Source organism: Lucilia sericata, unplaced genomic scaffold, assembly GCF_015586225.1.
Source record: "Lucilia sericata isolate MDLA Ls3-8-SP2 unplaced genomic scaffold, ASM1558622v1 Contig000646F_arrow, whole genome shotgun sequence".
In the NCBI taxonomy this organism is placed as follows: Eukaryota; Metazoa; Arthropoda; class Insecta; order Diptera; family Calliphoridae; genus Lucilia; species Lucilia sericata.
In genome coordinates, this window is record NW_023994652.1 from 95,001 (window position 1) to 109,407 (window position 14,407).

Consider the following 14,407-nt stretch of genomic DNA (forward strand, 5'->3'; position numbering starts at 1 on the left):
GATTTTTTAATAAGTAAAATGATATTTATATACATATGTATGTATGAACTGTTAATTTTGAAAGTATGAGTTTAAGGATAACTATTCTAATTTTTAAGAGAAAATTATAAATTAGAGAATTGTGGTATATTCCATTCAAGTTTCTAATAAAAGTTTTATGTAATCTGAACAATTTTAGAACACATATGTAAATTGCAAATTGTCTTTGGCACACATCTTTTTAAAAACATTAAAATTTAAAACCTTCTACATATATCTCATTTCAACCATTGGACTCACGATACTTTCAAAATTAAATATGACCATTTTATGCCTGCTTATGTACAAGAAATTTATTTAAAATAATATACATTTATTATATTTTGTTCCGTTATGTAATTTTTCATGAAAAATAAAACAAAAATAAATAAAATCCAATATTTTATGTGTATTATTTGAATTTAAACATACAAAATGTGTTGTTCAATAATACGAATTTTTCGGTATTACGAAAGGGCCTGACACTATATAATTCGTACTAGTGGACGTCCACTGTACAACATTGTGCAAAAAACGAATAAAAATTAATCTATTCTCTTTCGCCCTTACTTTCTAAACAATCCTACCAGCAATTGTGTTGAAAGCTCACCAAAAAGAAAACAAATACATAAAACAAACCTAAACAGAACAAAAACAACTGCTAAATTTTACAAACGCAACATCCAAAACAAACAACAAATTGCATGTTGTTTTTGTAAAGGTAGTATTTATTGTAGAACTACTACCAAATACCAACTGTACACAAACAAATGGCAACAACACTGATATCACAATAACAAAACAAATGCAAAAACAAATTTCATAAACAACAACAACATCTACGGCTACAGATTTTAACAAACCACGGCCTGATGCCATGCAAAACCTTTGCAGCATTTACAATGCCATGTATAACAACAAATATTGGGAAGTAGGAGAACAACAACAAGAATAAGAAGGTTTTGTATCAAGAAAATAATACGATTATGAAAAGAATTGTTAAATTTGCTAAATCCTAACAAATAACTTTCTAGTAATTTGTTTTATATACATTTCGTTTTGTTGTAAATTTTGCAAAAGCAAACTTACCTTTGTAGGTATTTGAGATTGCCTGTACGAAGTACGTAATAGTGGGTGGCGGCAGCTTTCCGAAATCACTCAATTTCTTATGGGGGAAAGCACTAAAACACTTACTTGCACTTATCTTTAATATTTTCACTTAATTAACACTGTTTTTAATAAATTATTCGAAATAAACAAAATTTTTACTTGCGTCCTCAAAAATTTTAATAAATTTGCATCCGCTTAGTTTAAAGATTAAAGGAGAACTAACAAAAAAAGAAGAAGACGAATGTAAGATAAACGTTAAAATACAATACGGACTCTTATTCATTTATGAACATCCTTAAGATATGCAAAGAATCGGGGGAACTTGGTTTTTGAGGAAATATTGGCAACTCCGGGCAATTGGCAATGATTATGAAGCTTTGTTTCCTAAATCAGCCTTAAGATAGGCTACATTATTTGTTTTTATAAATAAAATATAGGTTTGTTTACATACATATATAATAACATACGCTTATAAAATTCTTCGGAAATGTTCACGAATGTAGTATAGAAACGAAACTCGCAAAATCCTTAGCATACCTTAAGGATTAAAAAAAAACAAAGTGAATTAAGCATTGACATTTTAGCTATACCTTTTTATTCGCATATTCTACTTTTTATTAGTTTTCCTAAACTAAGCGGTTGAAAATTTGTTAAAATTTATAAAAACGCATTTAATGTTTTCATTAATAATTTATTAAAAATTAAAGTAATTTAAAGTATTAATTAAGTGTTTAACAAGTGCAAATAAAAAAGTGTTAACTTGTATTTTTGAGGACTTTCCTAGATGCTGCCACCAACACCCGCCCTTTAAAATCCTTAAGGTATGCTAAGGATTTTGCGTGTTTATTTTTTATACATACTATGTACATTCCTGGACATTTCCGAAGGACTTTGTATGCGCAATGTTATTATATTTGTAAACAAAACCACATTTATTTAACAAATAATGTAGCCTATCTTAAGGCTGATTTAGGTAACAAAGCTTAATTATTATTGCCAATTGCCCGGTGTTGCCAATATTTGTTCAAAAACCAAAGTCACCAGATTCTTTGCATATCTTAAGGATGTTCATAAATGAATAGAAAGTGCGTATTGTATTTTGACTTTTCTCTTTCATTCGTCTTCTTCTTTTTTGTTAGTTCTCCTTTAATCTTTAAACTAAGCGGATGCAAATTTGTTAAAATTTATAAGGATGCAAGTAAAAATTTTGTTTATTTGGAATAATTTATTGAAAACAGTGTTAATTAAGTGATAATGTTAAAGATAAGTGCAAGTAAGTGTTTTAGTGTTTTCTCCCGTAAGAAATTAAGTAATTTCGGAAAGCTGCCGCCACCCACTATTAAGTACTTCGTACAGGCAATCTCAAATACCTACAAAGGTAAGTTTGTTTTTGCAAAATTTACAACAAAACGAAATGTATATAAAACAAATTACTAGAAAGTTATTTGTTAGGATTTAGCAAATTAAACAATACTTTTCATAATCGTATTATTTTCCTAATACAAAACTTTCTTATTCTTGTTGTTGTTCTCCTAATTCCCAATATTTGTTGTTATACATGGCATTGTTATTGCTGCAAAGGTTTTGCATGGCATCAGGCCGAGGCTTCTTAAAATCTGTTGCCGTAGATGTTGTTGTTGTTTATGAAATTTGTTTGTGCATTTGTTTTGTTATTGTGATATTCGCGTTATTGCCATTTGTTTGTGTATAGTTGGTATTTGGTAGTAGTTCTACAATAAATACTACTTTTACAAAAACAACGTGCAATTTGTTGATTGTTTTGGCTGTTGTGTTTGTAAAATTTAGCCGTTGTTTTTGTTCTGCTTAGGTTTGTCATATGTATTTGTTTTGTTTTTGCTGGTAGGATTGTTTAGAAAGTAAGGGCGAAAGAGAATAGAATAATTTTTATAAGTTTTTTAAAAGCCTGTTAAGGATTTTGCGTATTTATAATTAAACAAATAATTTGCACAATGTTGTAATAAGTTGAAGACAAAACTAACTTCTAGTGAATTAAACAAAATACGTAGTTTTTTTTTACAAAACATCAAAACATACAATTTTCGAAAAAAAACAGTAGCAGACAACTTAAAAAGTACTTTTGCAAGTACGAAAAGGTAGCAAAAAGAGCTCGTTTATAGGTTACATACTTAATATCATGTTTCAAGTATCAATAATATTGAACATTCAAAAAGTGCCTTTCTATCTATCTATCTATCAGAGAGCGAGAGAGCGAGCGAGCGAGCGAGCGAGCGAGCGAGCGAGCGAGCGAGCGAGCGAGCGAGCGAGCGAGCGACCGAGCGAGCGACCGAGCGAGCGAGCGAGCGAGCGAGCGAGCGAGCGAGCGAGCGAGAGAGCGAGCGACGAGCGAGCGAGCGAGCGAGAGCGAGCGAGCGAGCGAGCGAGCGAGCGAGCGAGCGCAGCGAGCGAGCGAGCGAGCGAGCGAGCGAGCGAGCGAGACCGAGCGAGAGAGCGAGCAGCGAGCGAGCGAGCGAGCGAGCGAGCGAGCGAGCGAGCGAGCAGCAGCGAGGAGCGAGCGAGCGAGCGATCGAGCGATAGCGATCGAGCGAGTCGATCGAGCGAGCGAGCGAGATCTATCTAGCGATCATCATCTATCTAGCGATATCTAGCTAGCTAGCTATCTAGCGATCTATCTATCGAGCGAGCTATCTATCTATCTATCTATCTATCTATCTATCTATCTATCTATCATCTATCTATCTATCTATCTATCTATCTATCTATGCTATCTATCTATCTATCTATCTATCTATCGATCATTCTATCTTATCGATCATATCGATCTATCGATCTATTCATCTATCTATCTATCTATCTATCTATCTATACTATCTATCATTCTCTATCTATTCACTCTAATTTCTATCTATCTATCTATCTATCTACTATCTATCTATCTATCTATCTATCTATCTTTTATCGTACATGAAATTAAGCAAGTATTGAGCCCGGAGAGTGAACTGTTCAACATTATGAAATGTATTTATTTCGGATTTGACATAACTTAACCATATAATGCCATTCCAAACACGTAGGTGTATCAAATTGGTAGAGGATTTATTCTCTTTTTCAGCAACTTTTTCCAAAGTTATTTACAATTGCCACACTGTGCCTTTTGGCTCATTTTCATTATAATTATATAAAATTTTTATTTATATTTATTAAAATTTTCAAATTTATTACAAAAATATGAATTTTGCATATAATATCAATAGATTCTTTAAAATAATTTACAATTTTTATTTAAACTAAAAACTTAAAAGACAAGGACTTAGCAAAAAAACATAAAACTAGTTTTAAATAAAGTGTGATGATTACGTTCAAACATAGAGAGTGAGTTAGATATACATACATCCAATAAAATTATCGATAACTTACACTTATAATAATGCAAATCTTAATTACAATATATCTGCTTTAAAGAGTATTCTTAAACAATAGAAGGAAGACAAAGAAAAATATACAAATGAATATGAGTTGTAACTTATAAATGAAACGACTCATATAGTCTGTCATTTAAGTAACGAGGCCGCAGAAAAGCGAAAAGAAAAGAAATCATTTTATAAATGATTTTCTTATAATTTAGTTTAAATTTAAAGGTTACTAATAAATAAGCGTGTAATAAGGGATGGATGTTAATGCTTAATGAAGCGGGGATGAGAGTTAAATTACTTTATGTGAACATAGGACCACCGTTGGGCTTTTCAGATATTGGCGTCACTACTAAACCTTGATTATCATACGAATACTCATTGGGCTGCGGAGATGGTGTTGTATTTTCCGCCGGATAGCGTGAGCTAATTGGTGTAGTCGTTGTCCTTACCGAACCTTCAGCACCTTTTTGTTGTTGTCGAAAAAGGAAAACAAAGAAAAATTTCAAGATAAAGATTAGTTGAAATCATTTTAAAAAGTCATAAATTTCAAAAACAGAATGAAAGAAAGAAGACACTTGAACATTAAGTCACTGTCGTAAAACTGTCACAGCATCCTCTTTGTTTCTTTCATATTTAACTGTTTTTTTACCTGTTAGACTGTAAATTTGTGAAGGTGCTCTCTCAACATCATTGATCGCACACATATTGGGTATAGTGATGCCACCTAAATCTTTGCCATTACTTTGATTTGAGGGCATAGTAGCTGCCTTTTTAAATTTTAGTTTAGCCATCAGTTGGCCCAGGCAACAGCGTTTGTTTTTCAAACATTTTATCAATTTCCAGGTAAAATGTCCAGCGGTGATGACCAGCAATACCACGAGCAGTATGAGTATAATATTCTGTTGCATTTGTATATAATGAATTTCATTCTTAAGAGGTTCTAATTTGATAAAATCTATAAATAAACATTAGAAAAAAATAATAATAATTATTAATCACATTTAAGGTGTCATCACGATCATCAAAATTAATTGAATTTTTAAATTATTTAGCGTTATAATAATCAATTTCTTAAAAATCTTGTTCAAAACATATGATTCATGTTCTTTTTTTTTTAAACCTGATAAATTTTTCCGCATATTATTTCCTAAAACGTCCATGTAAACAATTGAAACTGTTTGTAATAACTGAAGAGGCACTTTCGGAAATCTCTTGGTTAATTAGAAAGAAACCTCAATAGCTTTTTGAAATATAATACCACAAGAGAAACAAGAAACTGACGGATTTTATTTTAAGGCACACGTCAAAGTTATCGTCTAGTTTACTATACTATAAAGAAATGTACAAAATCATGAATATATTTTAAATCTATTAAAGGAGAAATTACGGTCGACCACATTCCAAAATAGAAATGAAAACTACAGTGGAATCTCGATTTGCTTAATACATAGCTTAAATGAAGAACACATGGTCGTTTAAGAATCGAGTCACCTTTCTAAGAGTGAATCCAATAATCATAACATTTCTACCTACAACCAGAAGGCAACTAGGGCGATATCGGATGATAATATAATATCGTATTTTCATGTGACAGAGCCTCAACCGATTACTTTTTCAGAGACTTAGCTTTGGATCATATGGTTACCAGACCTTTTGGAAATAATCGGCAACAAATGATGATGCATGTCGTTCGACGCAGAGAAGTCTAAATAAATACCATGGGAGAGAGAATTGCTTACGACTAATGTTGGGTGAAACTACAATAATACTATGAGGTACCTTTACCGAGAGCAGGCGTATGAGCCTCCTCAGAATAAGTAAGTCAGAGGTTAATATGATATATTGCATGAATTACTAAACTCCGATTTACTTATTCTGAGGAGGCTCCTACGTTCAGAAAAATGTATAGGGGGACTCACAGTTTAGAAGTAATGTTATTTCAGTATTACACTTCTCAGGAAAAACTTATTGGAAAATTCTGAGAAACTACTTCTACGAAAATAGGTTTCTGACATACATACCTGGTATAGTGCTCAACCATCCCGAAAACGTAATAATGAAACGTTGAAGAAATCCACTAAGATCTTAACGAGAGTAAAATAAGTCAACTTATAATGAGCATGTCCGATGTTCTAAGAAATTATGTTCAGGAAAACTGAGTTTCTGAACCTCGGACAGTAATACCTTTAAAGAGGTTTCTTCCACTAAAATTTTCCATATAAAGAAGTAAAACTGATTGGGATGACCTTAACGAGAGGAGAAGAAGTCGCCTTATAATGAGCAAGTTCGAGGTTAATATGATAGATGGAACGTATTCTGAGAGGACATACAGAAGACGGATACAACTATACAAAATTGGATCAATGTAAAGCATATGGGCAGAGCAATGAAAATCTGGAAAACATTCTTTGTTTCATCGAAATTAGATCCAAATATCTTGGAAGCGATGTTACTCCCGATATTACATCCCTTAGGAACATTGATTGGGAAATTTTAAGGAACTATGTCCAGGAAAACTGAGTATATGAAGCTCGAATGATAATAGAAAGAGGTTTCTCCCACTAACATTTTCCATATAAAGAGTAAAAACTGATTGGAAAATTCTGAGAAACTACGTCCAGGAAAATAGGTTTCTGAACATCAAACGGTAAAGAAATCCACTAAGATCCTATGGGATGATCTTAATAAGAGAAGAAGAAGCCGCCTTATAATGAGCATGTCAAGACGTTAATACCTTTTAAAGTATTTAACCGCGGAATAATGAAACGATGAGGGAATTACTAAGATCCTATGGGATAACCTTAATGGGAGAAGAAGAAGCCGACTAGGTACATATTCTGAATGGTCATACGGATTACGGGTACAACTATAAGTGTATAGACGAATGTAAAGCATATGGAGAGGCAAGAAAGCGCTTTCTTCGAAATTAGATACTAATATCTAGGGAGCGATGTTATTCTCGATAGGAACACTGATTTGAAAATTCGATGCGATTACTCAGATCGTGGTCCTTAATAGTTCATATAACTTTCTAAAACCCTGATAGAAAAACTAATAGGGAAACACGAAACGTTTCAATCTTTCATTTAAAATGGTTCCCTGAAAAAAAAAATTAAAATCGGGTATAGCATTAAGTTTAGCTTAAGCTTAGTGAGCTTAAGGCAATATTGGGCCGATATTTTGAACCATAACACAGGCCAAGAATTTTTTTTAAACCAGAGACCAAAGTATACTTTTTTAATATTGAGCAGCACCGAATCTGATCGCAGAATATCTCAATCCCATTGAGATTTCGAGATATCTTGTCCTTAGAATCGAAAAATCCCCATTTTTGATCATGTTTGAGACATTATAACAGCACGAAAACATTTTTATTTCTAGAATTTGTTGTGTTGTCTAAAAGTCCAATGTGTGGAGTTTAACATTGTGATCGCGCTATTATATCGTTTCCAATATGGAAAAGCTGAAGTGATGAAGAAATGCTGAATACAGAGTCGAATTCATGGGTGCTTTTAATGTGAATTAATTGATATACTGTAAAGTTAGTAGGACCATTTTTCTAGTTTCCTCCATAATACATATAACTTTAACCTAATTGACTTACTTTAGTTAAAAAAAAAACAAATGGTTTTATTAATTATTCAAGTGTTTTTTAATCTATTTGAATAAAACACTTGAGATCCTCAGACCTATCAATATTTTTATCTTTTCTTTAACAATTTTGTTTTTCCTCACCAGCAATTTAATTATCTTTATAACAATAATTTTGATGAAATGACTAATTATTTATTAACTTTAATTTATTTAATGACGAATACAACAACTGCAAATATTATTTTATTTTCTTGAATGAAATGTTTTATCAATAAACTGTAAAAGTGTTGTTAACGTCTTTTTATTTGCAGTTAACTGTTATCACACGTAACTATTTTATAGTCATCATATTTTTTTTAGAATTAAGATCTGACCTATATGAAGAAAAAGATATGTAAATATAAATGATTTCTAAAGTGAAAATATCACTTCTTCCTATTATCATTTCATATATATAAATTAAGTTAAATGAACTAGTCTAGTCTCTCTGTAATTATTTCAGTCGGTCAAATGATTTGTTGGGTTTAACAATGGAACCACAATTTTTTATTATTTTATTATAAAATATATTATTATGATATATGAAATGAAACAAACATATGTTTATAAACTAATTATAAACCCAGACTATGGTTACTGTACTAAAAAAAATTTCCGAGAAATGTTAATTTCTGTAAATCACATAAAATTAAGTTTGGTTGCGTCACAATCATATGAATACTCCATAATTTAGCCATTAAAAGATGTCTCTCATAAAGACTAATATCGTCTAGTCCCTGGTGAAACCTAAGTCTGAAAGTCTGTATTCTTGGACTGTTGCAGTGAGAAGTTATATCTCTACAAATATTCTAAGGCTTTGTCTGTCCAATTGTAATATAGTTCCAGTGGATTTAGTGTCGATCTTCGGATATATGGATGTACAGTCAAAAAAACAGTCATAGGAATGCTTGTAGGTGTACTTATATAAGAATGTATTATCATATAAATTTCTGATCTGATCTGACATTCAGGTGATTCGAGGGCACGTAACCTTGATGAAAGACCCCATCATGGTATTATTGCAATCCCGGGGAAAGAGGTGATACCAATACCTCTAGTCTGCCGGGACTATATAGTGATGATGATCAAATGTATCCTCGGCCTTTCCTTGGAATGATTGGACATGGGGTCGAACCAGAGAACGACATAATATGGCACTACGGGGATTAGTGAGTCGTCACAGAAGTTCACCCTGTGGGTGAAAAAGACCACCATGAGATAAGGCCAACACGGCACTTTGACATTCATTGCTTGAAAGTAATCTAAAGAGCACTTAAAGACTTATTTAGTGGAGCGAAACACAATTTCAGTCAATAAACTTAGACTTCATTCTTACTTACAGGGGACACACTGAACATCTGGTACGAAAAGATTAAACCGAGAACAAACCATAGCAAAGAACGATAATTCACTGAGGAAACATCAACTTGTTTCCAGCTGTAACTCCTCGGAGGGGTATCTGTTGTTTTGGTAACTGCACAGAACTTTCTCGAAATATTGACTTCACCCCCTGCTACAGTCTTTTTTGACCAACATTCTGTTCCTGAGATTGAGGTTTCAACTGCAACTACTAGTTGGATCTAGAACTTCACCAAAAAGCCGATTACAAAACGAATCCAGAGAGTTCAACTAACTACCGTAGTACCAGATTATATGGTTCTCTAGTTAGACTCCTAGTCAAAGATTCCAAGGAATGTAATGACTCCTCCAGTCCTTAAAGTCTCGGCGGTTGATACTGTTAGAACCTCTTTTACTCCGGAATTGCAATGCAGCAAAGTTAGGGCGGTTAACCAAGATAACATGCAGGCCCCTCCTGGGGATATACGCTGGGAAATACTGTAAACTGGGTCCAAAAGTGAATGTTTAAAATCTTAAGCCCACAAGTCAAAGACTGCAAGTATTCTAATGATTTCTCCAGTTTAAAGTCTCACCCCAAAGTCAGTGCTGTGTTGCACAAACTGTACGTTTTTTGAATAGTGAGCTACAATGGAAGGTATATGTTTTTTCGGCTCAGGTACCGAACTTTCCCGAAATATTGACTTCACCCTACTTCAGTCTTTTTTAATCAACATACTCTTCCTCAGATTGAGGTTTTAACCTCAACGACTACTTGGATTCAGAAGGCAACTCAACTAAAAAGCCGATTACAGAACGAATACCTCGCGGCCAAATGTCTCCCTTAGTACCAGATTATATGGTTCTCTAGTCAGACCCCGAATCAAAGATTCCAAGGATTCATCAAGGAGTGTTATGTCTCCTCAAGTACTTACAGTCCTGACATACGGTTAATACTGTTAGAACTTCTTTTACTCCGGAATTGCAATAACACCAACGTGAGGGCGGTTCGCTGGGAAATACTGCATACTGGGTTCCAAAGTGAATGTTAAAAAATCTTTGGCCCACAAGTCAAAGACTGCAAGGAGTCTAATGATTTCTTCAGTTTATAGTACCGACCCAAAGTGAGTGCTATGTTGCCCAAACTGTACGTTTTTTTAATACTTAGTCGGTCTCAGTGTCATGATTACGGACTTATACGAAAAACAGAAACTTCTATAATCTTTTGTTTTCAGCAAAATGTATCACACTTATCAAACAAACGATCTTTTGACCCCCTAATGTTATCAGTCTTCTTAGGGATGTCAATTGGCCACATCGGAACTGTGATATGACCCTCTTTAGGCGAATTTTAGTGAGATGTCGTTAAAGTCCTATGTTGAATATGGCGAATTTTCTAGAAACTATATTAAGACTTATATCTTCAGAAAAACTAAGTTAAATCCATAATTGACACGAGCCCTTATAAAAGGGCCTTACGATGTGAGAATCGATATGAACTTTGATCTTATTATGACTTCAAGCGTAAATCTTTGTACCACACTTGATGAGGACCGATTGGAACATTGATCTTATTATAACTTTAAGCGTAAAACTTTGTAACACATTTGACGAGGATCAATTAAGGAGAGACTCAACACTCTCTAAATAATTTGATCATATTATGGCTTGAGTAGGGTCACATCACATAAACGATCATAACTTACTACTTATACATATTCATTAGTTAATTATAGCAACAACAAAAAAAGTAATAACAAATGATGTAATTTTTAAAGTTAAAACTAAAATAAGATAAAATTGAACCACCTACCACTACATTCACGATTGCAAACATTTGCTTCATATCTTATATCCTCCGGATCACAGGTTTTGCTACAGGGCATACATGTTTGTTCGAATTGCGAACAATACTCTTCTATGGGATGACAAGTTTCGGCATGACATTCTGATCCACCCGCTGTTAAGGCGGCATTAGCCAAGTGATGCACGATAAAGAGCGTAGAAGTGCCATATTTTAGAAATTTTGAATCCATGATTTGATATTAGTTTATTTGAAGAGATTGTTTTCTTTATTGTTTATATTTTATATAAATATAATATTTATTGTTTATTGTTTTTCCACTTTTGTTGTAATAAAAGTACGTGATCGATAGAATTTCAGTTAAGTGTGATAAAATATTTCTTTTTTTTTTATTTAAACAATTGTTAAGGAATTTTTTGTTGTGTTTTTTTTTAATGTTTGTATACTTTTGTTATTGTAAAATAATTATAAAAGTTAATTATTTAAATTATATTTATAAAGGAGAAACCGATCGATGTTGCGTTGTATCAAATATTTAACTGATTGATGAGAGTGTTTAACTAAATTTTTTAGTTGTTGCTAGTAAAACATGATGACTTGATGACTCATTTTTTTGTTTGTTTGTGAATGTCTGGTTTTTAACTCTTTTTTAACTTTTTTTTCGATATGTAGTTGCTGTTGTTATTGTGGTCTTTTTACAAATTTTTTAACCAGCGTTTCATGCTTAATGTTGTTATTGTTGTTATTTCTCATTAACTGGTTTTTTTGAATTAAAATGTATAATCAAGGCACGTACAACACTCTCTTGAAAACTGGTTTTATTGAAAACAATATTCTGACAAACTTTTACCTTTTTATAAATAATTTTTTATTGTTTAACAATAATTTTTAATTTAAAAAAATTTTTTGTTTAATTCTATTAAGCGTACTTTTTCTCTATAATTATTTGTTTATTTCAAACACCATATAATTTTGTTTTAATTCCAAATACCGCTTTAACCACAATTTTGTTTAATTTCTTTGTATTAACAAAAACATATAAGAATAATTTCTTAAAAACTATAATTAATTATTCTATTTGAGTTACACTCTACTCTACTCTCAACTCAACCGCTGCACGATCGTTTTAAAACTAAATATATTTCAAATAACTCATTAAATCTGTCGTTGGTTAACACAACATCTACTTTTGAGTTGTTTTGCGGTTTTTTTAACTCATATTTACTATTGGGAGTTATTTAAGGTCTTGCTATACAATTTTATAACTGTTAGCGTTAATTGTTTATACACTTCAACGTCTCTCATTAGCTTTGTATCTCAACTATTGTGTATCTATGAAATACAACTCGTTGTTGTTTCTTTCTATAGTGATGCTTGCGGGCAACTAAATTTTTAACTCGTTTTACATGGTTTATTGCGTTTACCTGTTATTTTTCTGAGTGTTTCATTTATCTCAGGTGAGTTTTCAAGTGTGCTCTCTTAAGTGTAACATTGCTTGTTGTACTTGAAAATTTTACTGTTTAACGGATAGATACTGTTTAACGGATAGTTATGTTCACACAGCTGCGATTCGATTATTGCAACTCAAATATATATGTATGCATGTAGTTACTCAACAACTTACTTTTCAATGACTTCTATCTAACGTCTGCATTGCTTATAAGGAGTCTAGTAATGACAAATAATACATTATATAAGTACTTAATTTTCAGTCCAGATATATTGTTTTCGATATTTGTTTTTAACACAAACGAAAAAAACAATTGTTTCTCAGAAACAAAACACAAACGAAAACAACAATTGTTTCTCAGAAACAAAACTGCAATCATAGTAAGTACTTATCTAACACCCTATTTGTAAGCTAACGTAATAAGTACTTGTCTCGATTTCCATGCCTTTAAATGCCATTGTATATGGATCTTTGTAAACTAATATGAAAAGTTTTAATCATAAAGTTGAACACTCTAGTGTAATTGTGAAATTTTGCGAATACAGTTTTAACTGCTCTATTAAATTTATTAACTATTTATTTGTGTAAATGTACTTAATATCTAGAAACAGTTTTGAGTACAATAGTTGTACAAACACCCTACAAACATAAGAAAGCACTAAAGTAACTGTTAATAACTTTGTCTAGAGTTGGACTAATCACTTAGCCGTAAAGGAAGTAAAATTTTCAAAATCCTACAACAAAATTAATTAAATTTTATTTTTGTTCAAAAATATGTCACAAAGTCTAATGGTCTTTCACAGAAATGAAACTAAATTGTAACATTATTTATTTAAAGCATTTTTTTGGTGAAATTCTTTGCTAAGGTTTAGGTCTTTACTAAGTAATTACACAAATTTGGCAGCACTTAATTGAAAAGTTTTGGAAGCATTGTTATTAAATTGTACACTAAATTAAGTAATTATTTAAACTTATTTTTATAAATTTTTTATAAATGGTATTATTGGAATACAAATAATATTTGCAAAAGAATCCAAGATCTTTTAAAATACAGCAAGTCGAAAATGTAAGGAAAAATAAAAAAATTCAAATTAGCAAAATTTATAATGTGAAGAGTTGCCAAGTTTCATTCATTTTAATGAAATTGGTATAAAATGTTTAGCAGCGGTTTATAAAGCAAATTTGATAGATAGATAGATAGATAGAATAGATAGATAGATAGATAGATAGATAGATAGATAGATAGATAGATAGATAGATAGATAGATAGATAGATAGATAGATAGATAGATAGATAGATAGATAGATAGATAGATAGATAGATAGATAGATAGATAGATAGATAGATAGATAGATAGATAGATAGATAGATAGATAGATAGATAGATAGATAGATAGATATTAGATATATAGATATATGTAGATAGATAGATAGATAGATAGATAGATAGATAGATAGATAGATAGATAGATAGATAGATAGATAGATAGATAGATAGATAGATAGATAGATAGATAGATAGATAGATAGATAGATAGATAGATAGATAGATAGATAGATAGATAGATAGATAGATAGATAGATAGATAGATAGATAGATAGATAGATAGATAGATAGATAGATAGATAGATAGATAGATAGATAGATAGATAGATAGATAGAT

At 31.6% G+C, this 14,407-nt stretch overlaps 1 protein-coding gene across 1 annotated transcript; it reads right to left on the reverse strand.

The window, feature by feature from the left end:
* Positions 1-4,395: 4,395 nt before the first annotated feature.
* LOC119607030 (protein grindelwald) lies at positions 4,396-12,445 on the reverse strand. The gene is made up of 3 exons (XM_037960748.1): positions 11,302-12,445; positions 5,170-5,475; positions 4,396-4,983 (listed from the first exon to the last, which is right to left on the reverse strand). The coding sequence occupies exons 1-3, from the start codon at positions 11,522-11,524 to the stop codon at positions 4,820-4,822; spliced, it is 693 nt and encodes a 230-aa protein (XP_037816676.1). The 5' UTR covers positions 11,525-12,445; the 3' UTR covers positions 4,396-4,819.
* Between the last annotated feature and the right edge of the window lie 1,962 nt (positions 12,446-14,407).